Raw genomic sequence first — 27,402 nt, forward strand, 5'->3', positions numbered from 1 at the left:
CTTTTTTTTTTTTAATGGTTGCTTAAACAAGTGGTTATCCGTTACGGTGTTGACATAAGAAAAGGCGATATGTTGGAACAGGCAGCTTGCTGTGAGCGTGTTTTGGTGCCTTGAATGCACAGGCTTGCTTTTCACTTCCTCCTAACTCTGGTCCCGCCTTCTCGGTGTGTTTTCCTGAAAATGCTTTTAAAAAGAAAAGAAAAAGAACATATTGGTCTTACTGCAAGCCGTCTTTGGTGTCTGTTGTTCCCTTCTTTTTCACGTCTCACGGGACTGGGTCCTCCTAACTTCTCTACTGTTTAGTGAGTCGCTTAGCTCTCGCCGGCGTTGCCCGCCTTCTGTGAATGCTGTGCAGACCCCGCCAGTGCCCCGCACTCCCTCCCAGCCCTCTACCAGGGCTAAACCCTTCCCGGCGGTGGTCAGGCAGCCTGCGGGCATCCAGCAAGCCGAGCGGAGACCGAGGACCGCTGCTCCCACCGCCCACCCTTGCGCCTCGCCCGGCGCGCACTCCGCCCCCGCGCTCCCGGAGAGACTTGCAGTGTGACGCGCCCACCTCCCGGCGGCTCGCCGGCTCTCGCTCTGGGGCAGCCGCCACCCCCGGGAGACGCGGAAGAGACGGCGGCGGCGGCTCCCTGGGCGCGGGCCGGCGGAGGAGCGTGGAGCGCCGTATGGATGCGGCGGCAGAGCGGCTTCTCCGCGAGCCTTGGGAGACCCGGGCAGGGCCCGCCCTCTGTGCGCGCTGGGGGCCGGCAGGGGGCTCTGGATTTCGGTCCCTCCCCTTTCCCTGGGTGTCTCGAAACGCTCCGGCTCTCAGACCCTCCTCCAACCAGGTGCAGGCCGGCGGGAGAGGAGGACGCATCTCTTCTTCTGGCGCCCCACCATGGGCAATACCTCCAATGACTCCCGGCCGGAGAACTGCGATACTCGACAGTGGCTCCCCTCCGGCGAAAGCCCAGCCATCAGCTCCGTGATGTTCTCGGCCGGGGTGCTGGGGAACCTCATCGCGCTGGCGCTGCTGGTGCGCCGCTGGCTGGGGGACTCGGGGCGCAGCGCCGGCCGCGGGAACTCCATCTCGCTGTTCCACGTGCTGGTGACAGAGTTGGTGTTCACCGACCTGCTCGGGACCTGCCTTATCAGCCCTGTGGTGCTGGCTTCGTATGCGCGGAACCAGACCCTGGTGGCCCTGGAGCCCCAAAGGCGCGTGTGCACCTACTTTGCCTTCGCCATGACCTTCTTCAGCCTGGCCACCATGCTCATGCTGTTCGCCATGGCCCTGGAGCGCTACCTAGCCATCGGACACCCCTACTTCTACCAGCGCTGGGTCACGTGCCGTGGTGGCCTGGCTGTGCTGCCCGCCATCTACACAGTCTCCCTGCTCTTCTGCTCCCTGCCGCTGCTGGACCACCGGCAGTACGCCCAGTACTGCCCCGGGACGTGGTGCTTCATCGGGCATGAGCAGACCACGTACCTGCGGCTCTACGCCACCTTGCTGCTGCTGCTTATCATCGCGGTGCTCGCCTGCAACTTCAGCGTCATCCTCAACCTCATCCACATGCATCGCCGGGGCAGGAGAAGCCGCTCCGGACCCTCCTTGGGCAGCAGCCGGGGCGGCCCTGGCAGCCACAGGAAAGGGGAAAGGGTATCCATGGCGGAGGAGACGGACCATCTCATTCTCCTGGCTATCATGACCATCACCTTCGCCGTCTGCTCCTTGCCTTTCACGGTAAGTCGCTCCCTTCGTTTCCACAGAGGAACTGGGCAGCCTTCGCACACTCTCCCCTCTCACTCCCACCCTTTCCACCACCACACACATTTTGCAACTTGTAAAATGATGGCCTCGTTTGTAAAGGGTCTATAGCCTTCCCCTCTCACTTACCTTTGCCTCACTTCCTACTTTCCTAACCCCAGCAAACGGGCATCTCTGTGCCAGTGCTTCTCATTTAGCAACACAGTCCCCCTGAAAGGGAATCTTGGCTCTCCACTAAGCCAGCGCAGACTCCCACCCTAGAGCCCAAAGCCGCTGTACAAGGCCAGTCTGGCTTAGTACCTGACGAAGAAGCAGCCCTTTCCACCTTTGGATACTTGTCAGTTACAACCTGACTTCCCTGAGCTGTAGTTTGCCTCCCGGTGCCCCCCATCCACTGGTGCTAGTTCTCCAGGCTCTGCCTTCTATTTCTCCTAGAGCAAAATGTAATACTCAACCCATAGCATTCCAGCTGACATTGAGAATGGTCCCAGGTGAGAAGGGTCCATGTTGCCAGAAGTCCAGAGCATTCACTGTCTTCAAAGTTTAACAAAACCTAGTTTACAGATTTCCCAAACTACATATTGGGAGTATAACTCTTTGTTGCCATGAAAATTCATAATATGTTCATAATGATAATTAGAGGATAGGCTGCTTGGTTGGAGGAACCCCTTGCCTAGGTTCTGGGCTGGGTGCTGCCCTGGCTGGGGGCAACATCAGTGGTTAGTTCCATGATGCTGTGAGTTTGAACCTCCGAAGGTGTAATGTGGGTAGCAGAGCCTGGGATGTATCCGAGCATTTGCTGGCCTCTTACAGAGAAATGAGAGCTCAGTTTTAGCAGCTCCGCTTCCTAATCTTCAGAAGCACAAGACTGACCCTACAGGGAATAAACAGTTGGCAGTGACTCTCACCTGACACAGTCGTGGAGAAAAGAAAAAGATAAACGATGCTGCCGTTGGCAAGTGTGACCTGTAGAAGCTGAAGAAGTAACTTTATCCTACTTCCCGCCTCACTCGCTGCATTTGATTATCTTCATAAACTCATCCATGGGGGTGGGAGGGGACACAGGATCCTAAAAGCCTAGATATGACCCTCCCCCCCCCCACAAATTAACTCCCTTTCTTCCCTATGTTCTCTCCTCCCTGGTCCCCACTTCTGTCAGGGTAGAAGCTGCTCTGAATCAATAAGTTACACTTTGAGAGGAATGAGATGGAGTATGTAAAAGATGCCCTTTTACAAAATCAAGTAGGATGTGGGAGGCTGCATCTCCCATTCACCCTGAGCTGGGGAGTTTGCAACAGAAATGCTGTGAGGTAGAAACCAACATGGCTTCTACAAGTTTGTTTTGTTTTACTGGTAGAACTACATTAGGAGCTAAATTAACTTTTGGGGGTTGGGGCTAGGATGCAGAACATACTTGTATCTGTGAGAGAAAGCATTTCAAGTTCCACTAAACAACTTAGGATTTAACATGAGAGATATAAACCATTTCTGAATTGGGGGGTACCTGTTTTGGACTGGTGGGAATCAGGATGTCAGTTCTCAGAGTTTTATCTATCATTTGTGAGTGTGTATGTATAAAAATACCTTCCACCCTCAGCTACTTAAATAGCTTGGGAACAGGCTCAGAGGTGACCGCACACTTGTGAAAAGGACTGTTATTCCCTTTCTTCCCTTTGAGGAGGAGAGCAGGAGGAAAAGGTCTCCCCCTTGATCATGACTGACCTGCAGCATAAACTGTATTTTTTAAAATAAAGTCAGTGATTTTCAATAGGTTCCCCTGTTTTCAAGTAACTTTGCCTTTTGTCATGAGAATTCCATCATTGCCATATGTTGATTTTCAGATACACACACACACACACACACACACACACACACACACACTCGTTTCATTTACTATTAAGCCAGGGGCAACTCCAGAGTTGCCAAATGGAAGAACTAGAAGTCTGGTTAGAAAAGGTGGGGACGTAGGAAGTTTGCTTTGAAGCTGAGTTTTTATTTGAGTGCCTGTTTATGGCTTTGGGGGGCCAGATGAAGATTATGAGGAGGCTTTAGCTCCTTCAAGCCACTCCTTGGCATTGACAGTATCAGCAAATATTATCGAGGGTCTCTTCTGCATGTATGCATGGCAAAGATTCCCAGACAAAGAGCGGGGAAAATGCCTAGTGTGAATGTAATCTAGCAACTTGGCCACGCTGACTTCTTGCCTTGGGGCTAACATGACACATTTTCCAGATGAACTACAGATAACCCAGTAGGTGCAAAACAGATATTTGAACTGTACCCTAAATGGGAAGTATCAAGTCATCTCTCAATAGGGAAATTTACTTTGACCATTGACTAATTTTATTTTATCAATAGTTTATTGATACTTGTTAGTATTTTTCATTTACACAGCACTTTAAGCATTATGAAATGCTACACTATCCAGAATTTAATTACTTCTTGGAAGGCTTATCTGACAATTCGAAACTCAAAGCTACTGAATTGTGCGTTACATTCTGCTATTTCAGAATGCTTGGCATGTGTCCCTGGGGGTTGCTTTTCCCCCATGTCCTTTTATTCTACTTGGCCCACACTAAAATTGTGGTCAGAAATGGCCTACACCAATCTCCCGCCCAAGGCAGGAATCATTTCCGCATATCCTAACCAGGGCTCTGATAGAAAAGGCAAGGGCTTCTGGTTGCCTTCAGAAATTCTCCTCTTCTTCTAAAAGAGCACATGCAGCCCAATAGAAATACAGCATGAACCACAAATGCAAGCCACATAAGGAATTTCAAGTTTTCTTGTAGCCACATGACAAAAAGTAAAAAGAAACAGATGAAATTAATTATTAATATATATTATTTAACCCAGTATATCAAAAATATTATCGAGGCAAAATGTATCAATGTAAAATAATTATTAATGAACTATTCCAACTAATTTTCTTCCTGTGTCCCAGAAAATACTAGCAATCTACCCTGTCTCTGCCTCTTTCTAACTCGGGATAACAGAACTGCTTTCTGTGGCCCTCAAAGTGGGCCACACCACTGGCCCAGCAAGGAGAGCTCACAGCTCTGTACCCAGTGGGACACCAGCCTAATCAGCACTCCAGGAATGAGAAGAGGGGAGTGGGGAATTGAGGAAACCTGAACTGCTAACGAATGTCAGCCATTGTCCCAAGGTGTGGGCAGGTTCCAATTACTGCTTCCTCCAAGAATGCCAGTCTAGGACTTTCAAAGTTTGGGAATTGAAACTCAAAATGTTAAATGCCCAGCACGCTGTAATGAAGTCAAGTTCAACTTCAAATGTCATTATTATCAACATCAAAATGGCTTTTTTTTTAAACATCTTCATTGGAGTATAATTGCTTTACAATGGTGTGTTAGTTCCTGCTTTATAACAAAGTGAATCAGTTATACATATACATTTATCCCCATATCTCCTCCCTCTTGCGTCTCCCTCCCACCCTCCCTATCCCACCCCTCTAGGTGGTCACAAAGCACCAAGCTGATCTCCCTGTGCTATGTGGCTGCTTCCCACTATCTATCTATTTTACATTTGGTAGTATATTTAAGTCCATGCCACTCTCTCACTTTGTCCCAGCTTACCCTTCCCCCTCCCCGTCTCCTCAAGTCCGTTCTCCACGTTTGCGTCTTTATTCCTGTCCTGAATGGCTAACATTTTTGAGTGCAAATTTTTACATACATTAATCCATTATCTTCACAACAATCTGTCAAATAGGTAGCATTTTTACTCCCATTTTACAAATGAGGCAAATAACTTACCCTGGGTCCCACAGCTAGTGAATGAGTGCTGGAGCCAGGATTCAAAGCCAGGCAGCTTAAGCATAGAGCCTGTGCTTTTAATCACAATACTGTCGGAAAGTACTCATTTCAGGGGTAACATATGAGAAGATTAATCCAAGATTTATAAGAGAATTTTGAAGATGTTATAAATATCTGGACCACTTTGTCTCTTAATTTCAACTTTTAGCTTTAAAAATACAATGGCAAAGACCTTTTTCTCCGTATCAGATCAAGGGGCCTGAGCTGGGGCCAAGGGTACAGTTTCTTTTTTCTTCTGCACAGACCTATGCATTAAAAGGCTGAGTCTGAGATTTTAGGAGATCGGCTAGTGTAAATGCTGGTCTAAATTAAGAAATAATCAGATTACCCCTCACATAAAATTTTCTGTTGGTACACATAAGATATAACTGATTTTTTTAAAAAGCATTATTTTGGCGATCCAATATAAAGTCATGCATAGGACCAATAACATATTCCAAACTGTTTATGCACTAAAGGAATATTGTATAAATTAATACATTCCTCATGTTAATCAGATATTGTCATCATTTCACAGTAATAAATAGAAACTTTCTTCCTGAAATGAAACAGGACACAGGAAATATATCAGACCTCCATTCTTGACTCAGATACTGTTTGTCTCTTAATTTCCAACCCATATCTAGCCATTTTCTCACTACTTTACTAATAATTGTGAATAACTTCTGGTCATTTTAAACTGTTTTCCCCATGCCATTAGGATAAAGTGCTTATGCATTTTATTCAGTTCTGAAATTTCAAGAGTGAACCATTGACTCATTCTAAAATGTCTTCATCTTTAGAAATTCTTTAGGGCTATAATTTCTAGGTTACTCTGATTAGTGGAAATCTGACCTTTGAAATACAGAACAAACTCAAGTAAACAGTACTGGAGTTTCCCATTCATTCCTGGTACTCTTTATGTAAAATGTAACATGAATGGGGGTTGTAAAACTGATTTGAAATTTGTCAATTACATACATGCACAGTATCACAATTCTAGTAGGGATGAAAGAGAAATTCAGAAATCTCTATGCATAACCAAAACGAACTTTGCCTGGTGATATTTTGAGTAAATATCCATGTACTATCCATAAAGGGAAGGCCCTTTATCATTCATACATCATCAATGATGTGTTTGGGGATTGTTGGAAGAGTTTTAACACACCTTACCTTTTAAGAGAAAGTTCTTGTATATGAGTGTTTTCACTTGACACCTTTTCCTTTGCCATTTGATATTATGAAATTGTGGTTGTAAATAATGACATAATTACACTGAATTTTAAAAATTTAGGCAGCAAGAACTATGGTCCTTTTCCCTAAAGAGAAGTGATGTGTTATGTCTACATCCTTGGTCAAGGTGATCATCACTGCCTGCCATCTAGCTGTGGAAAGCGTGGAAGAAAGAAAAGACCCAAAGAAAACCAAGTAGCTACTTAGATATAGCCATGGTTTTAAAATCTATAAACAGGAGCAGTAATACCCATAAATCTTTGTGACACATTTGGAAAAAAGTCTCCTACAAACCCATAATCAGTCAGTGGTGAATTTCATGTGAGACTTTACATCATAGGCTTTTTATATAGATGGTGGCAGAGTGTGTAGTGGCTAAGAGGAAAGTCTGGGTCCCGCTGCTATAATTGCATGGCTTCCCTACTTACCTGCGGTGTGATTTGGGACAAGATAACTAATTGTCTGAGCCTTGATCTCCTCCTTACTAAAATGGGAGTAATAACACTTTACAGATTTGTATAAAGATTAAACACAACAAGACACAAATTTCTTAGCACCATGCCTGGCATACAGGTATTCAGTAAATATTAGCTACTCTTTCCACAGGATTCAGTTTCCAAAGGAAAATCATGGTATATTAATGACCAGGAACTGAATTCTGGAAGCTCCATATCATTTGTTTGATTGGCCAGGCCTAAGTGGGTCTTTTGCTTTTAAGTGTGATAAATGAATAATTTTAAACTATTTCAGTTTTAGGGTAAAGGTCTAAAGCAGTGGATCTCAACTTTGCCTGCATATTAGGATCACCTGGGGGGCTTTAAAAGCCCTGACACCTGGGTTACAGCCCAGACTAATTAAATCAGAGTCTCTGAGAGAGGGAGCAAGCCATCAGAGTATTTTTATTTCTTTATTTTTAACTTTTTTTCTATCAGAATATTTTTAACGATCCACAGGTAATTTCAGTGCACAGCCAAATAAATTTCTCATTTACTCTAAAATTCTGAACCCACTATGTAGTCACATTAAAGGTAGGAAAGTAGCTGAAAGAAACAGTGCCAGGTCAGTGCCAAGATAAAGTTTTCCATGGAGGTGGCAAGGATTCTATGGAAGACAAAAGAATACTAATTTTCCCCTGTGCCGCTTTCCAGGTATCACAACAAGCTCTGTATTCTTAGCAAAGCCCTATAGAGAGAGTCTGTCCTAAGGAATTAAAATTCACTAGGCTGGTTTACATTAGTCCTTGGTATTTTTCTCATAGCAGATTTATTTGTAGTATGTGCAAAAGCATGTATAAATTCTACCAGCCTCCGAAGCTGAAGTCCAGAATATCACCGAAACATTATTAATTAATTGACTTCTATCCATTGTGTCAGCCTTTAATTAAAATCCAGGATCAGCTGGAGGGAGAGAGGAATGAGGAGTTAGTGTTTAATGGGTGCAGAGTTTCAGTTTAGGAAGATGTAAAAAGTTCTGGAGATGGATGGTGGCGGTGGTTGCTGACCCCTGTTCTTTTTATATGATGGTCAGTCAAGTGCAGCCGCAAGAGGAGACAGGAGATGCTCCAGGAAACACAGTCAGACTCACAGGTCTGAAAAACAGGAAGCACTGCGTAACGTGCAGGGCCACATGGGGAAGCACCAGTGCAGGTCAGGAGGAAAAAGGAGCGGGAGCTGGGGAGAGCCTGGGCCATGGACTTTACTGGAGTTTCTGAGGGAAAGGCAAGGCAGAGTAGGGTAAACAGTTTAGGACTGGCTATTTTGAAGCATTTCTACAGGCTCTAAGCTATACGAGTAGCCCCTACTTGCCTCTAGCCCCTAGTTGCCCTGTACCAGGCCTTGGAATGATTAAAGCTGCCTCCTAGGGGTAAAGAACCACACAGAGGAGCTCTGCATTGGTTAGTTTTCATATCAAGCGATTGCTCCTGGGTGAGCCCTTGGCTCTCTCTAAGAATTGGCTAGCCCTGGAAGGGGCACTCTCTCCCCAGCCAGAAAGTTTTTATGATGTCAAAACATCATAATATACAGAAAATAAAAATACAAACAGTACAGTTGCACAACAATGTGAAGGTACTTAATGACACTTGAAAATGGTTAAAATGATAAATTTTATGCTATGTATAATTTAAATTAAAAAGAAAAAACCCAGGGTCCACAAGATCAAAATGGTGAACTCCAGGCAAAAGCCAAGAACCAAAGGGAAAAAAATGGAGAGGTAGGGGAAGACAAAACTTACATCAAGAACTTCAAGGTTCTCTGAAGTATGTCTCTTTTCCAAGCATAAAAGAGGAAATTATCTTCTACAACATATTGACCACCTCCTAAAATGCAAATTTTAAGCATTTCTAAAAATTACTCAGCATAGTGGATGAAAAGGAAAGGAAACAAATAGTACAGAATTGCTTCATCCTCTAAAACCATTTTTCGCTTCTCATTGGTCTGTCACACTCTAAAGAGATAAGGAAGTATGGTTTGCGTTATTTGCCACTGAAAACCTGACTCATCTTCATGTGTGACCCATGACACTAGAGGCTGAGCCCTCTCTACATGGCCCACTAGACAATCCAGTATTATATTCTTTGGCAAAATTAGATCTAAACTCAGCTACAGACTTTGTCTACAACAGAATGCTCAGTTGTATATGTGTGTGTGTGTGTGTGTGTGTGTGTGTGTGGTGACTAATATATTTTAATCTATCGGGTTTATGTACACTGTTATCCTGAATTCCTAAACTTCAAAATCGCTCCTTAAATACACCATATAAATACTACTAATTTCTCATCCAAAATAGTTAAGCTGACAAGAAAAGTATTGCTCCCGTGCATATCCCCACCTAACTTTCCTCTTCTCTGTATGCCCAGGGACATCCACCATCAGTTCTTTCTTCCTTTTTTTCCTTTACTCATCTGCCAAGTCTTTTCTGCATTCCCTTAAGCCAAGATTCTCTGGCATAAACACCTATGGCTGCCAAACCTTCCTGATACTGTCCTAACATAAGCAACCCGAAGATGACTACTCTTCTCCCTCCCTGCAATTTGCTTTGTATATCCAGTTGCCAGATGCCTGCAGAATAAGTAGCAGGGTTGGGGGGTGGGGAAGGAAACAAACCATTCCTTCTTCTGACAAGGGAGAGTGGAGGACAGAAGGAGTAGCTCTCTAACTCACCAGCTGCCTTTGGTAAGAAAGTCCCAGGAGCTCTATAAACAACTGGTTTCAAACGACTAGGTGTGATTTACATGTTTCTCTCTTTTCTGTAAGCCATGTGGAAATGTTTGATCTTTATCAAACATTTGTTTGGTCCATTCTCTGCAATCTGACCAAAACGTTGTGTTGTTCAAACGTTGTGTTGAACAAACGTTGTGTTGTTCACTAAATATCTAAGAAATCGGATGAGAGCTGGTATACCGCTTTGAGGACATTGGCCAGTGCGTAAAGATGTGTCAGCCTTCCGGTGTTTAGGACTTTGTTCTGAAGACCTTTGGTCTAACATAGGCGACCTGGATGTAGCACACGGTGAGCGTTGCTCTGGTGTCAAGGGACTCGGAATTTGTGTCCTGAGTCGGCCACTAACCAGCCCTGGGAACTTGGGCAAGTCCCTCACCTCTGCACCGTGGTGTCCTCACTGGTAAAATGGAGATAATAAGGACTAACGTTGGGGGGGCACTTATTAAGTGAGCAGTTTTCAGTAGCTGACCTGGATGATTTCCTGTCATCCTGCCAACAACCCCAAGAATAGGTATTGTTATCATTATCACCCATTTTAAAGATGCAGAAATGAAGGCACAAAGAGGTTAGTTTTCTTACCTATGGTCCCAAAGCTATCTGTGGAGCCAGGATTCAAACCCAGGCAGCCCAATGGCCAGAACACAGGCTCTGTTGTGTGCCCTCTCAATGAATTGTCGTAATGAAGCCAGATTCAGTTTTTGGAAGTAAATGCAACATGTTAATAACTCACTTCCTCATCTGTCAGAAAGAGACAATACTTATGTTTCAGAGTGTCTATAAGGCATAAACATGTGTGAGAGGAGTGAGATTTCGCTACCTCTCTCTCACCACTACGACCACACACAAAACACGTTTTGCTTTTCAATCTTAAGAAATTGCATATGGTCTAAGCCTGTCCACTGCTACAATGTAAAACTAACATCCTTTTCCCCTTTTGCTTCTTACAGATTTTTGCATATATGAATGAAACCTCTTCCCGGAAAGAAAAGTGGGACCTCCAAGCTCTTAGATTTTTATCAATTAATTCAATAATTGACCCTTGGGTCTTTGCCATCCTGAGGCCTCCTGTTCTGAGACTAATACGTTCAGTCCTCTGTTGTCGGGTTTCATTAAGAACACAAGATGCAACACAAACTTCCTGTTCTACACAGTCAAATGCCACTAAATAGGTTGACCTTTGAGGATGGTAGTTAAGAAGTGCTTAGTTAGCCAGCATCTGGAAGATCATTTTGAAATGGTTCCTTGGAGAAATGGAAAAAAGTTAGTTTATAAATACAATGAAGCTACCCTAATAAAACAGAGTAAACAAACATTTCAGCAGTGGTTTGGGCTACAGACATGCTGACAAGGCACTTCGTGGAAGGTATCGGAAGGATCTATAAAACCTACCCTCAAAGAGCATGTTCCCTGGCCTTTAGAGGAACAACGAATTGCATTTAAGATCCAGTGCCTTTTGATTTAAGCTTTCCTGTTGAATGAGAAAGCATGTAGCTTTGTAATTTGTTTAAAACCGTAAATACTGTGTTTTCTATTTTAATCTTCTAGGCTAGTACCATTATAAACATACAGTGTACAGTCAGACCAGATAAAACTTCTTACGTATTCTCTAGGAAGTGGATATGTGCAAGCAACCAAGCCTGGTGTCTTGTGATCGTCCTTTCTTTGGACAATGAGTCTGAAAATCATAGGTACTTTGTACTGTATGTTTATGTATGTGGGAGTACTCTCTTTTTACAACAGTATTACTCAGTATTACTGAGTAGGCTCAGCTCGTTAATGTCAGCTCTTTCGCCATCCACAAGAAGCTGTGTGTCAGAGTGTCAGGTTATTTATTTTATAATGTCTGCCGTGCTAATAGTAACCAAAAAGGCTAGGAATTTTCCTCTTAACAATAAATAGTAGACTATTAAGAGAGGTAATTCTGATTAATACTCTTCATTCTACTTCCAGGGAATGGCTACGTCTGAAGCCAAATATTAGGATTAAAAACTGAAAAATCTGGTCAGTTCTTCAGATACACTGGAACTCTTTTAATGCTGATGTTGAGGCCGTAACTAACATCTACTTTATAGGATGTTTGTATTGTAGCAAAATTCATCTGGGAAATATGGCTTGACTTATACTGTATAGGAAATCATGTAACAGTGATTCATATCTTAATATATTTCTAAATCTAAATGTTTGGCATTACGTAAACTCGGCATAAAATATTTCAGTGAATTTGCACTGTTTAATCATATCTTAGTTACAGTGTAAACTCATCTGAAATGTTACAAAAATAAACTATAAAACAAAAAATTGAAAATGGGATAGTATGTGATGAATTCCCCCCAAACAACAATTTATAATTAGTGTAGATATAATAATTTTTAAAATGAGATAAAAGTGGAAAATTTTCATTTAATTTGGCAGGTTTTAAAGTGTGGTTGCACTACAGATTAGAGTTTGAAACATTCAATACAGTACTTGGTATTAGAGGATTTTTTTTCCCTTATAGCATGATCTTTGAAATAGTGGACACCTTATTTTTTTGCAGTGAGTGTTATTACACCATAGTTGTAATAAAAAACCAAATAAGAATGTTAGTCTCATTGAGTTGCTTACGCAAAACTATTTCCTGTACATAGTTATCAGACTAGATGATCACTTAGGAGTGATTCCAGACCTATCTAGAAATCAGTGTATTTTGACACAATCTATGTCAAATCATCCCTTATTTTAAAAAGAATAAATGAATGGTTTGCTTTCCTACTAATTTAAACAAACCAGGCAAAGTTTAACTTAGCTAAAATCTGGACATGTAAATAAATCTTCCCTGTCCACCAAGTATGCTAGAGTTAAGAAATTGTTCTAAATAGGATTAACTAGGCTCATGGGTAATTCCTAAACATAAAATTCTAAAGTTACTTTGAATGTGGAAGATTAATTTCCTTTATCAGATGACGTTTTTTCCCTCCAAATGAAAATGTTAAGTACAATCATTCACCATACCTCACCACCCCCCAAAATTCTCGAATAATGCCTGAGAACTTAAAAACACAAACTTGGACATAATATCACTAGTGGCAACACAATTTTCACTCTGTGGTCCCAAAATATGAGTTTAAGTCATTAAGAACTGATAGATTTCCAGAGCTTTGATTCCTAGTATACTCCTGTTCTTTGCACTGTGTTAAATGACTAAATCCTGTTATTTCATCTGCACTGATATTTACATAGAAGGAACTGAAAGTTAAAATCCTATGTAATAGTAAACCGCTTACTATTAATGGAAATTTCAAGGTAATAGAAAAAATTACTTATATTGGATATGTAAATATTTTTTAAATTTTTAAAATATTTTTAAAAATCACATCACATCAGACGTACCTGTTTAAGTTTACTGACTCATTTTCACGTAAAATAAAAAACGCAGAATTTAGCCTGGTATATCAGAGAACTGAATTTTGATGAAAAAGACCTAGATTTTATTCTTTGCCCCTGACAGTCAGTGGAATGAAAAGGGAGAAAGAAACTATAGTGGATATTCAACTCAGAATGCCAGCCCTGACTTTAGGTGTCCAGAAATGGGATGGACCAAAGCAGTCTATCCTGAGCTGAATTTCCTGGATGGTTCACTGTGGCCCCAGGTCATCTTTCCCAAGAGAAAACTGGGAAACTCTGGTACTAAACTGTGGCCTTGAATCTCCAAAGATCCTGAGAGGGCCTGAGTTTGCTTAGAAACTATAGAAAGCCTCCAAAAGACTTGAATCTCAAAGTGGTCTGGACCCATGACAACCTAGAGCCAGAGCAAGGCTCTAGAAACAGCACCAACCCAAAACTGCCATGCTGGCAAAGGCTGTGAGCCCTGGGCAGGTGGAGGGAAAATCCGATCCACAACACTACGTTCTCAGTGTAACTCAGTTCAACTGTTGGTGCCCCTGCCGGCTCACATCAGTGCACTTTGAAAGACAGATTGCCCTCTTGCTATTGTAATGTCAGCTCTGCTTTGAACCAAGAAAAAAACAACATAGTCAAGTTTAGAATTCGATGACTTTGAAAGGCAGGGGAAGACAATTAGCTCACACTTAAGATGAGGGTTTTTTTTTTTTTTTTTTACTTCACTTAGCCAAATCTAATGGTTTAAGCCAAAAATTATGGTTTTCTGAATTTGGGGAAAGCCCCTACTTGAGTCATTCACAGAGAAACAGTCTTCCCTGCAAATTTAATATGTGTGGACTTGCAATACCTACTCATGATGACCATCTTCTGCCTTTATGAAACACAACTCCATTGGAATTCCTCTTTGATTGCACGTTTAAAACATACGTATAATCATTATACTAACAGCATTATCATTGATTTTTTTTTAATTTACAAAGCATTTGATCACCTGAAATACACACTATGGAAATAAATGTCATTTTAGCAATTCACAGAAGCTATAGTCTAATTTATACATGGGAACAAGGCCATGTATTGGGCATTAATTTTTATTTCAGAAAGTTACTTTATTTTCTGGTAGGTTTTATGATTTTTATTGTAAGTAAATTTTCTTGAATTATATTTTTGTATTTCCTATAAAATGTATGTACAATTAAAGGTCAGTTTGGGTAGTTTAATTCTGTGATCTGTGTGTTTCATTTTTTAAAATATGCCAAGTCAAGCAGATCAGTGATGATTCCAGCAGAAAGAGCTGGCACATTGAAAAGGGTAATTGAGGACTGTTGACTGAAAGGAATACTTACAGAGGGAAGGGCAGGGTTAAGGGAATCAACAAGGGATGGTGGAGGAGCCCTTGGAAGCTGTTACCACTCCCAGGCCTGAAGGGACAAGGGAGGAGCCGTAAAAGCTGTGTCCCACCCAACAGAAGCTATGGACTTAAGTAGGGAAGCATAGCTGCTGCCAAACCACAGGGAGGGAGGGAAGGGACTACCTTCCTGGAAGATCTTCCTGCTCTTCTGCCTGTTCCTCCCATTGGCCAAACCCAACTATAATCCAGAGAGTAAGGGGAACCTGGGTAATGCAGTCCATGAAGACCACAACACAGGTGGAGAGTAGACTTAGAGGGGCAGATGAAGAATATCCAGCATAAGGAGATTAAAAATATGTTCTCCTTTTTAAAATTACACCAACAGCTCTGTGGTGACCTAAATGGGAAGGAAATCCAAAAAAAAGGGGGGGATATATGTATATGTATAGCTGATTCACTTGGCTGTACAGCAGAAACTAATACAACATTGTAAAGCAACTATACTCCAATAAAAAATTTAAAAAATAAAATTACACCAACACAAAAACTGAAAACACAGAATGGGCAGCCTTTCTGCCTTCTACTCCAAATAGATATCCTCTAGCAAGCTTAGGGAATAAGCATCAGCCCCACGTGTATGGAAAGGCGTAAAATACTATAGATTCCCTTACCAAAATATTTATCCTAGACCCTGTTCCCTTGAGGCTCAGCATTTACATTTATCCAACCCTGGAGGCAGTTTATATGATTGGAGGAGAGGAAGGAGATCGGACTGAAGCATCTTTCTGCTCTCCCTGCCCACAGCAGTACAGCGTAATAGCTCTTCCTAAGCAGAAGAAAGGGTGATAGGGTTAAAGATGTATGACACTGCCGCTGGTGTCCTCAGACAAGTTATTTAACCCCTCTGACTTCCAGTTTCCTCATGTATAAAGATAATAAAATTATCCACCTCTGTAATTATTGTAATTATTTTGAGGATTAAATGAGTAAGTACATACAGGACATTCAGCACAGTGCCTGGACGCGGTAAATGCAAATAAGGTTAGGGATTAGTACTTTCTCAGATGCCTGGTTCAATGGCCCCTCTGACCTCTTCACACACGTCTGATTCAGATTGCTCATTCTTAGTGCCTGTCGTGAAGCTGGGATCGTGACATCTATTTATTAAGTCTGGGCAACTGTCAAGAATGAAGACGATAATAAGTATGCGGGATGAGTTTGTATTTCAGAGAATGCAATGAAAATTGGCACAATGGGACAATGTAGAGGACCCAGAGTCCGAGGTAGAATGTAGAGTTCTAGGTGGAGAAGCACCCCAGACTTCTCTAGGCAAAACTTTCCTGCTTTCTTCAACTGTCCCTTATGTGGCACCCCACCATTTTGGTGCCCTCTTCCAGATCTTATCCAAGTTACCAATGTTCATCTTAATATGTTGGGCCAGAACCAAACATCAAGAAATAATTCTAAACCAGTCTTTCCAGGACTTAGTGCTGATGTGTCAGTTGCTGGCTTGATCTGGACATTATCTTTCCGTTAATGTAACCTGAGATTACAAAGCTCTGTGAGCAACTGTGTTATACCTTTATATCGTTCAACAAATGAAAGAAGCACCAGCTTTCTACTTTACAGAGAGGAAAAGTGGGCATGCAGGAGGGAAGTGAGTTGCTCACTAAGGACATCCTCATAAGATACCCTTATGATTATGGCTGTGGCGATGACCTTGCTGCCTGAGACCACACAGTCATTTGGTTTCTCATTAGTCATTAGCCTGTGAGTTCTTGGGTTGGATCTGTAGACTAGTGATGGAGAGCTTCGAACTTATCAGTCAAGCTTGGTCTGTTGTGTTAACAACTTGGACCTTGAGATGATGTGGAACTAGGTGCCAGTGCTGGACCCCAAAGAATAATTTTTTCCTTGAAAACGGAACACACCACTTTTAGTTATCAAATGATATTTTTGCTAGAATTAACTGACCAAGGCTCACCTCAGCCCTAAGAGTGTGCCTGATCTGTCATGATAAATCAAACATTCAAAAATTCAACAGCTGCACAATTAAACCTTTGAAGACATAGTTGAGATTATCTTTCAGCTCTTAAAAAACTCAACACGTCCACGTTGTTAAGAGCTCAGAGGAACAAGCCAAAAGCCATACACCTTTAAAAACTCAACATTAACTTTATATGCTTTTAAAAATAAATGTCCTCATGTTATTTGTAAAATGAAAGACACAGTAACCAAAACACGCCCGGCTGAGTACCGTGGTGTACTACTCTTTGACCTGTAAAAATGAATCTTTCTGGTGGGAGTAGGTGTTCCGATAAAAGCAGAGCAAGCTTAACTATAAACTAGAGGTCCTCATTCTCTTTACTACCTATTATGGTGACTAGCGAGTCAGACGCCCACTTCTGAGAGGAAACACTAGCTCAGATGTTCACATTTTCTTGTGAAACGCCAGTTTGGAAAACTAAGGAAGGTGGGGAGAGTCAGATTCCTGTCTACCTTCTACGAATTTCTTCTGTGTTCTACATTAAGTTATGGTGAACCACAGTGTCTGCAAAGAAATACTAAGCGAGGAAGCACAATTATCTTGTGTTATCAGTATTAAAACCTTTTTAAAATAATGTCTTGCCTTTAGTTTATCTTACTCGAGCATGTTAAAATGCTATTTAAATACTATTTAAAATGCTTCATATTAGAAATTTTGGATTAAGAGACAAAACACATGGGGAAAAAAACCCGATCACATTTTTTAAAATATAAATTTATTTATTTATTTATTTTTGGCTGCATTGGGTCTTCGTTGCTGCGCGCGGGCTTTCTCTAGTTGCAGCGAGTGGGGGCTACTCTTCCTTGCAGTGCACGGGCTTCTCATTGAGGTGGCTTCTCTTGTAGCAGAGCACGGGCTCTAGGCATGTGGGCTCAGTAGTTGTGGCTCGCGGGCTCTAGAGCGCAGGCTCAGTAGTTGTGGCGCATGGGCTTAGTTGCTCCGCGGCATGTGGGATCTTCCCGGACCAGGGCTTGAACCTGTGTGCCCTGAATTGGCAGGCGGATTCTTAACCACTGTGCCACCAGGGAAGTCCTTGATCACTGTTTTTTAAACCAACACCCCGAAAAGTTCATTAAGAATGGTGAAACTGGGATTGAAATACAGACATCTGATGGATGACATCTTCCCTCTGCACGATGCGTCCCTACTCCTGAGGTCCCTCCCCCACTCTCTGCCCTGCTCCTAACTCCAGCCACCGAGCCCACGTACTGTGCCTGGTGCACACCAGCAGGCTCCCATTTCAGGGTCATTGCCCTGGCTGTTGTCTCTACCTGAAATAAATGCTCTTCCCCCAGTCAGCCATGGCTCACTTCACTTCCTCACCTCCTTCAAAATGTTACTCCAGTGACACCTTCTCAGTGAGGCCTTCACTGACCCCCTTCCTAAAATTCCCTCCCAACCTTACACACCCCCTTCCCTTTCCCACACTCTATCACGTTCCAATGTGAGTGACCTTAAACATACCTCAAAGTTGACATATTTATAACATTCATGGTCTGTGTCCTTGCACTAGAATCTGAGGTCCAGGAGGGAGAGATTGTTGTCTGTTTTGTTTTGACGTCTAATGTTATAGTATTTTACAGCGGCGGCCAGATGTCCCATACACTTGCAATTGTATCTTACAGATTTCAAGGTCTTCTTCTGTTTTAAAATTTTACTCAGTATATTATTCATCGGATATTCTGAAAATTATTCAATGCTAGGTATTGAGTGTTTTATGTATATTCATTTAATCTTCAAAATAACGCAGTAAGGTAGATATTGTCCCCATTTTTTCAGATGACAAAACAGATGTCAAAGTTAAGCAACTAATTCAAAATCACATAGCTTTAAAGGGAAAGTAAAAAAAAAAAAGAAAAAATTAAACTATTTTCTGATCTCCAGCCCAGGGATCATTCTACTGATCCCACAGAAATGGAGATCTGTAACGGACCTCTATTTCTGACTATATTCCACTGTAATGAAAACTCCATGGGCCATGGACCTTGTCATTCTTTATCACCACCATATTTGCAGTACCTAGGATAGTGTCTGGTATGTTATAGGTATATATATATATAAATGTACATATACGCACACACATATTTGTTGAAAGAACTAAAGAGTGAATGAAAGGCTAATGTCGAGGACACAGTCTCTATTCATCTCTGAATAGACTCAAAATAGTTAATCTTCCACCTCCTCTTCTTCTTCCCCTCCTCTCTGAACAACTCAATCCCAAGCCCATTAGGTGGGGCAGAGGAAGGTTGGCTTCTGCAGCTGGGGGATGTGTGAGCCTAAGCAGGGTCGTGGAGCCCACGCAGGGGAGGCTGGTGTGGAGGGTCAGAGCCCAGGCAGGGGGAGGATGCATCCACAAGGGGGTGGGGCAGTGTGGGATGCGGAGCCCTAGTGGACTGGGGAGAGTGTCCCCGCAGAAAGGCAGCCTGGCGTGGGGTATCAGATCCCCAAGGGGGTGAGGAGATTATCCACACAGCGAGAGTGATGCAGTGTGGGGAGTCAGAGCCCAGGGGGGATGAGGAGGCTATCTATTGATACACAGGGGTGAACTGGTACAGGAGGACAGACCTGAGTGGGAGGCGAGAGCATCCTTGTAAAGGGATGGCCCAGGGACAGGGCTTAGGAGCCTGAGTGGAATGAAAAAGGCATGCACCTGTGGGGGCAGCCTGGCATGAGCTGCCAGAGCCCAGGCAGAGTGAGGATGGTGTCCACATGGGGCAGCTGGGAGCTCAGATTGGGGAGTGAGAGCTTGAGCCAAAGATAGAGGCGTAGGGAGGGGTGATGGCAGGGATGAGAGACTGGCTACTAACAGAGGGATTTATCAAACAAGCAAATACATTAAGGATAATGGAAACCAGGCTTGTCACTGTTGGAGAAATATAAACAGAAAAGTTAGAATGAACTCTGTAGTGCTGGATTGGAATTGGTGGTATTGGTATTAACTCATATTTTTCAATATATAAAGATAAATACAGAACTAAATACATATGTAAATGTGTGTGTGTTTTCTCTATTTCGTCCACTGAGAGAAACTGGGATTCCTTGCCCTATAGCAATGAACACACCTAGCACTTGGATCTTGATTTCTAAATGCCACTTTCCTCTAGAAGGAACCAGGGCTCCTTGGAGAAATGTCTGATTCCAGATCTGGGGCAGAGAAAGTGTGAGATGACCCAGGGGCATCTTATGGGACAAGAAAAAAGGAAGCGCTCAAGGAGTGAGGGGCCATAAGAGGATATGTACGTTGTTCCAAAGGAAAGAGAATGTCTTTGGAGACACACACCGAAGTATTCAGCAGGTGATGATGCATCACCTCTGAAACCTAATCTCAAATAATTTAAGGGAAAAATGTTATGTGTACTGTACTTCCAATGTTTCTGTGAGCTTATAATTGTTTCAACATTTAAAAAATTAAAAAATAAAACAGCAGGCACACTCTGTGCAAGAGGAAGAAAACAAAAATGTCATATTTGTTGTACATAGGGAGACATTAACAAGGGTAAACTAAAATCGGAATCTGATTTCTATCACTCTGATTCATTTTTCCCCATATATTCTGTTTTTGAGCTGTGAGTAATTATCAATGAAATGAAAACAAGAACTAATACTAACGATAGTGAATGTTAATGATAACTGTCTTACTGGCTGGTGAATGCTGTGGTCCATAAAGCTGCTCTTTATAAGAACTGTTATCTTAACCTTTCCAACCTGTTCACCAACAAGTCAGGCTAAGCACTAGTATGATGCTAATGGTTTGGCTTAAAGAATTTATATACCTATCATCGTGTTTCCATTAGAAAAAAAAAGAAACTACACGCATTTGCAGTTATGAACAGTTATTTAAATTTACATGAGTTATTTTGGAGGGAAATACAATTATTTCAGCAGCGACTTAATGACAATTTTAGATATTTTAGAAAGTGATTAAAAGAAAACATGGTTTATCCACCAGAGGTCCAGTCCCATATTGTGATTACCTGAACTGTGGGCTTTCCCAGCATCCTCAGAATCACTAGTTTATCCTTATCTACAGGGTAGCCCTCCTTCATCCTTCTTGTTTCTCGATTCAACCTGCACAAGTGCAACAAGGTTTGAAATCTCACAAATGGAGATTAATTATTCTTTTTTTTTTAAATTAATTAATTAATTTATTTATGGCTGTGTTGGGTCTTCGTTTCTGTGCGAGGGCTTTCTCTAGTTGTGGCAAGCGGGGACCACTCTTCATCGCGGTGCGCGGGCCTCTCACTGTCGCAGCCTCTCTTGGTGCGGAGCACAGGCTCCAGACGTGCAGGCTCAGTAGTTGTGGCTCACGGGCCTAGTTGCTCCGCGGCATGTGGGATCTTCCCAGACCAGGGCTTGAACCCCTGTCCCCTGCATTGGCAGGCAGATTCTCAACCACTGCGCCACCAGGGAAGCCCCTAATTATTCTTAAAGATGAATTTCCACAAGACCTTTTCCTCATGGGAAATCTGTCTTCTCACTTTTCCTGTCAATCATAAATCTCGCTCAAAAGCACAGAAGGGTTCTGTTTACTCTAGGGACTACGTAACAGGATACCCAGGTGAGGGAGGAGGTTGTCAGGAAATTAGTCAGAAGTGCTGCTTTGTTCTGTTTAGCACTCATATCCTCCCCTGCCCACCCTCCACGCTGCCGCCAGCGCATTGCCCTTGGAGGCTGAATTGCACAATGGTTGGTATAAAGTTTGGATTTTGAAGTTAGACCACGTTTCAAACCCTGCCTTTGCCCCTTACTGTGTAACCTTGAGCAAGTTACTAAGAGACTTTCTAAGCCTCTTTTCTCACCTCTATCATGAGGTACTTGTCCATCTCACAGAATTTCTGAAAGAATCAAAGGATATGTCACATAAAATACTTAAAGCAATGTCTAACACACGGCACATGCTTTTTAAAATGCTGGTGGTTTTTATCATTATTGATGTTTTAAATGATCATGTTATTAAGATCCCATATTTATAGTGTATTGAGTTCCAACCCCCTGCTGTTCAAAGCTTTTTTTTTTTTTTTAAGTGTTTATTTATTTATTTTTGGCTGTGTTGGGTCTTCATTTCTGTGCGTGGGCTTTCTCTAGTTGCGGCAAGCAGGGGCCACTCTTCATCGCGGTGCGCGGGCCTCTCACTATCGCGGCCTCTCCCGTTGCAGAGCACAAGTTCCAGACGTGCAGGCTCAGTAGTTGTGGCTCACGGGCCTACTTGCTCCACGGCACGTGGGATCGTCCCAGACCAGGGCTCGAACCCGTGTCCCCTGCATTGGCAGGCAGATTCTCAACCACTGCGCCACCAGGGAAGCCCCCAAAGCTTTCTTATCACGAGAGGCGCACACACACACACATGCAAACCGCCAGCACCACCAACCCTACCACCAGTGCCAGCACATCAACCTCATGCTATTTGTGGCCACCTAATGACTTTGACAGATGTTACCAACAAGACTGAGGATGACTGGGGACCCTGACAGAGGTGATGTAGCTGATTGGAACTATATCTGTGTTCACAGCAGAGAATCACCAAAGAACTAGTGACTTGAGCACCTGCCCCACTTGTCTCCATACCACCCAGACATTTGGAGGCATTCATACACTTCTTTCCCCAGACTGTCTCATTTCATTCAAATGTCACTTCCACAGCCAAGTCTTTTTTGACTTATATAAAATAACCCTATAAAATATTCCCATCACTCTTTTCCCCCTCCCCACAGTCTATTCGTTTTTCTTTACCACCCTTTTCACCCTTCTCACTACCTAGCATTAGTGTGTGTGTGTGTGTGTGTGTGTGTGTGTGCTTATTGTCTTTCTCTCCAAGTAGAAAAAAATCTCCATGATGGCAGGATCTTCATCCTTTTCGTTTACCATTAAAACAATATCTCATGTAGCAGGGGGTTCAATAAATATTAAGTTAATGAATGAATCTAATTGTCAGCTAGCAGTTTAGGCACAAAGGACCCTAATTTTTAATTGAGGCCAAAGATCTTTGGAAAAATAAAATATTCCCATGTTTGCTACAGAGAGATTTACAAGGAAAAGAAGACAACTTTAGCACAATTCATGCAAAAAGACAAAACAAAGCCAAAGAGCCCTCAAAGTAGCCTTCACTACGTAGCTCTTAATACACATTTGTAAAAGCATATCTTTTTGTATTATTTCTTTTCTGTTTATTTTCATGATTGGGGTTTCTCTTCTCATGAAATATGTTTCCAGGAATAGAACCCCACTCTATAACATTGCACCTATAGGACCTAGCAGTCCAACCTGTGACTATGGTCCAGAACCAATTCGTTCCTAAGTCACCAGTTTCCTAACGTCATTGGCCCCTATCATTCTGAGCGTGAGAGCCAAGCTCCTTAGCAGATGAGCAAGGATGGCTGGGTCCGCTCGCTCCCTCCTCTTACCTCATGCACCCCCAGCTCCTGTCTCAGTGCTGAGGTACTTCCGGTTTCACTTCGCCATGCCTGGTCTCACCTTGTCCCTGAGTCTGCAGTGCCTCTATCTGCCTGTCCTGGTACACACCTGTCCATTTTTAACTCTCTGAGGAAGGGATTCCTGACCGCCTCTTCCTACCACAATATTAATGAAAATGAAACTAATTCAACATTATGATCAATAATATGTTTGTAACCCTTTGCTAAAACTGGTTAGAGCAACTAAAACTAACCCAGCCTCTGTTTTTTCTCTAAAACTATATATACCTCTGAAGTCATAACTTTAAAATGTTTTCTTTTACATTACTAAAAGGAATATCCTCCCATTCCATATCAATTATAGCTTGTGAGATCCTAATTACGGTAATACACGTCTCACTGATACTTGTGGAATTGTATCATGACCCAAATCCAAATCTGCAAAAGAAAATGAATACAGATAGAAAAAATATACCTCAGACTAGTTGTTTGTTCCCCTGCAAATAATCTTACAAACAGTACCCAACTTTTAAGAAAAAAAAAAAAAAAAACCACTTAACCCCAATTCAGTCAGATGAATCTCTGTGAACCAGTTGTATCATCTTTTAACTCAGCAATAACTTTAAATAAGGAACCCACAGAATTATATATTCCAGGAAAATTTTCAGAGTATAAGTTATATCTCACAAATAATGGCGTTAACCATTATTTTACATGAATTTTTCTCAGGGCAAAACATAAAATAAAACTGATATCTGATAGGCATTTGCATTTCTTATGCCAAAGAAATGTTTTTACCCCAGGGGTTAAAACTAGAAACTACGGTTTGAATTTCTTATGAATTCAAGATAAGACCTCAAAATAGTGACTTAAATAATGAACTAGGTCAGGTATCATATACAAAAAAGTTTTTAGTAGGCTTTCACTTTAAATCTTTATCCAAAAGTTTTGTTTGTTACTCAGACTATTTATTTGGAGAGAAGAATTCTTAACCAAGACTTAGGACCAACATGGACATTTAACTTTGGCTGAAACAGTAACAAAAAAGAGAAATTAGGAAATACACACATAAGAAAAGAACCTCTGCTTTCTTCATGAAGAGATCATTATGACTGTATTTCTTGTTTCCAAACATCAGTAAATAAAAAATGTTCACTGAGAGGATTCTTCTCCGGAAATGCAAATGGTGATTAAGAGGATTCTTCTTTAGACTTTTCTTTGGAAAGTCCTGTGAAAATCAAATATACTCATGGGAATACTGTTTTTATTTTTTGTATCCATTGTACTTCCGAAAGGATTTGACGGCTCTAGAAAATATAATGGATAATGTCCAATGTTGGAACACAAGAAATGTTTTTCAGAAGAACCCTTAAAAGACTTTTATTAAAAATTTTAAAATTTGGCCCAGTGAAGGCATTCTGTATACGGTCAAGAAGATGTAATATACGTAAGATACTCTCTGATTATCTAGCAAGACAACATTGTGGTGACTTTTTATTCTCAGTGTAGTTAAGCTTGAACCATTTCCCACAGTTCCCTTCTCTGCATGGCTCTGGGGTCAGGCTGGTCACAAGAGAAATTCTTGCCAGATTTGGAAGGCAGAAGTGAAGCAGCAGCCATGTTTAAGCTTAGAATGTTGCTGTTAGGTCAGGTACAATTGCAGCTCATGCAATTGCTGTGGATTTGCCAGTTCACTTTGTTGGCGTGGGAAAGGAGTGGCTGGGCCCCTAGTTTCCCACCTCCTCCCAGATCTCCTTGGGACAGCAGCTGGGCCCACTGTGCCTCCAACAAGGGGCTGGATTTCCTTATTCAGCTTGTTCAAATCCTGGGCCAAGCTCACATGCTGCTCCGGAGGGCACAGGTCTTCTGCAGGTCACTCACATCATGGAGGAGATAGTGGGAGTCCCATAAAAGGTATCCTAGATATCTAGTCTAGATCTCCTCAACTGATGAAAGAGATCCTAAAAAAAGATAATACTCTTATTAAGATTTATCTGGCTTCTAGCTCCCTTTGGGAATATTTTTAACTTCATACCATAAACAAGGTTTGTAAGGGTGAGTCTACCAACTTTCCCAAGAAGGCTGTCTTTTGGGCCAAGGAAAACAAGTAGTACAAAGATGGAGGCTCATTCTAGAGAGATCTTTGTAGAGCTGACAGTGTAAAAGAGGTATCTTGTCTCCATGGTTTGCACAGGCTATCCCCAGAACAGTATAGGTTGTTTCATTATTCAAAATAGAGGAAAACATATATAACTACACAGTCAGTTGACCAGAATAAGAAGGAAATACTGTCACTGCCCTACTCTATTGGCTTGGAAGCCTAAGCAATGGAGTTAGACAAGAAACAGAGACAACAAGTATGAGAACTAAAGAGGAAGACACATTGTTTGTAAATAATGATTGTCTGTATGGAAAATCCAAGAGGCACTTTAGACAGATTATTAGAATAATTTTTTTAAAGTTCAGCAAGTTTTCTGGGAAAAAAAGATTAATTTGGAAAAACCTATAGTGTTCCTATACACAAACAATGACAAATGAGAAAGCAGAGTTTTAAAAAATTAAATATATAATATTAAATGTAAATTATACATCATTTTTAAAAATGAACAACAAAAACTACAAAGTTCCTCAGAATAAATCTATCAAAAGATGTGAAAGACTTTTATGGAGATAATTATAATACTTAAGTGAAAGATATAAAAGACTGACTAAATATAAAGTTATATTATGGTCATGAGTGGGAAGACTCAATAATGTACAGGTATCAATTCTCACCAAATTTATCTATAAATTTCATGCAATTCCAATCAATACTTTTTGTGGTATTTGTGGGTGTGTGAAAACCATAGTGAGATACCACTCACACGCACTAGAATGGCAATCAAAACAATTTTTTTAAATGGAAAATAGCAAGTGTTTGTGAAGATGTAGAGAAATTAGATCCCTCATACATTGCTGGTAAGAATGTAAAATGGTGCAGCTGTTGTGGAAGACATTTTTGGAGTCCCACAAAAAGCTAAACATAGAATTCCCATATGACCCAGTGATTCCGTTCCTAGGAATATACCCCAAAAATTGAAAACAGAGACTCAAACAGATAATTGTATGTCAATGTTCATGGCAGCACTATTCACAATAGCTGAAACATGGAACCAATCCAAATGCGCATTATCTGATGAATGAATAAGCGTAATGCGGTATATCCATACAAATCAATGTTATTCAGCCATGAAAAGAAATGAAGTACTGACACCTGCTACAACATGGATGAACCTCATGCTAAGTGAAAGGTGCCAGGCACAACAGGCCACGTATTATATCGTTCCACTCACATGAAATATCCAGAGTGGGCAAAGTCATAAAGACAGAAAGCAGATTAGCGGTTGCCAGGGCCTGGATCGGGGGAGAACAGGGAGTCACTGCTTAATGGGTGTGGGGTCCCTTTCAGAGTCATAAAAATAACTGGAACTGGATAACAATGACGATTTCTCATCATTGTAAATGTACTAAATGTCACTAGTGGTAAATTTTATGCTGTGTGTCTTTTATCACAATAAAAAACACAAATGATAAATTGTATACATTAAAATGTAATAACCCTACACATTTAAAGATTCCATAAATAATGTGAAAAGAGAAACCACAAACCCTAAAAGACCTTTGCCCCTCATGCAGCCCAAAAGGATAATCTATCAAGAATATTGAAAAGAACTTGTGTAGATCTACAAGGAAATACAAATAACACAATGGGAGAAAGAGCAAGGACATGGTCAGGCAATTTATAGAAGAGAGAACCTAAACGGCAAAAAAAAAAATATGGAAAATATTTGGCCCCATCAGTAATTAGGAAAATGCAAATGAAAACACATTTTGCACCCTATCGGACAAGTAATACTTTAAAAGCCCGATAATACCTGGTATTAGTGAGGATGTAAGGAAATGGCATCTCTAATGCATGGTCAATAATGTACACTGGAGCAACTTTGGAGGCTAATTTGGCAATAGCTGATAAAGGTAAAAGTCTGTATATGGTATGTACCAACTAGCAATTCCACTTCTAGAAATATACCATAGAAAACATTGTTTTGGTATAAGAAGATGTGTACATATATGCTCACAGTAGCATTCTTTATTATTGTCAAAAGGAGGCAGGGAGGAAAGAGCTTTAAATAAATGGGCAAATAAACTGTGGAATACTCCCGCAAC

General features: G+C 41.6%; 1 protein-coding gene across 1 annotated transcript; it reads left to right on the forward strand.

Moving 5' to 3' along the window:
• Nucleotides 1-729: 729 nt before the first annotated feature.
• On the forward strand, nt 730-14,501 carry PTGER2 (prostaglandin E receptor 2). The gene is made up of 2 exons (XM_007192859.2): nt 730-1,723; nt 10,955-14,501. Exons 1-2 carry the CDS (start codon nt 881-883, stop codon nt 11,174-11,176), a joined length of 1,065 nt encoding a protein of 354 aa, XP_007192921.3. The 5' UTR covers nt 730-880; the 3' UTR covers nt 11,177-14,501.
• The last annotated feature ends 12,901 nt before the right edge of the window (nt 14,502-27,402 follow it).

This window comes from Balaenoptera acutorostrata, chromosome 3, assembly GCF_949987535.1.
Source record: "Balaenoptera acutorostrata chromosome 3, mBalAcu1.1, whole genome shotgun sequence".
Taxonomy (NCBI): domain Eukaryota; kingdom Metazoa; phylum Chordata; class Mammalia; order Artiodactyla; family Balaenopteridae; genus Balaenoptera; species Balaenoptera acutorostrata.

Bases quoted from the DNA above. Each gene is read 5' to 3' on its own strand.
- PTGER2 (XM_007192859.2), top strand. From the start codon at position 881: ATGGGCAATACCTCCAATGACTCCCGGCCGGAGAACTGCGATACTCGA. The intron at 1,724-10,954 runs GTAAGTCGCTCC...TGCTTCTTACAG, and splicing joins TCTGCTCCTTGCCTTTCACG to ATTTTTGCATATATGAATGA.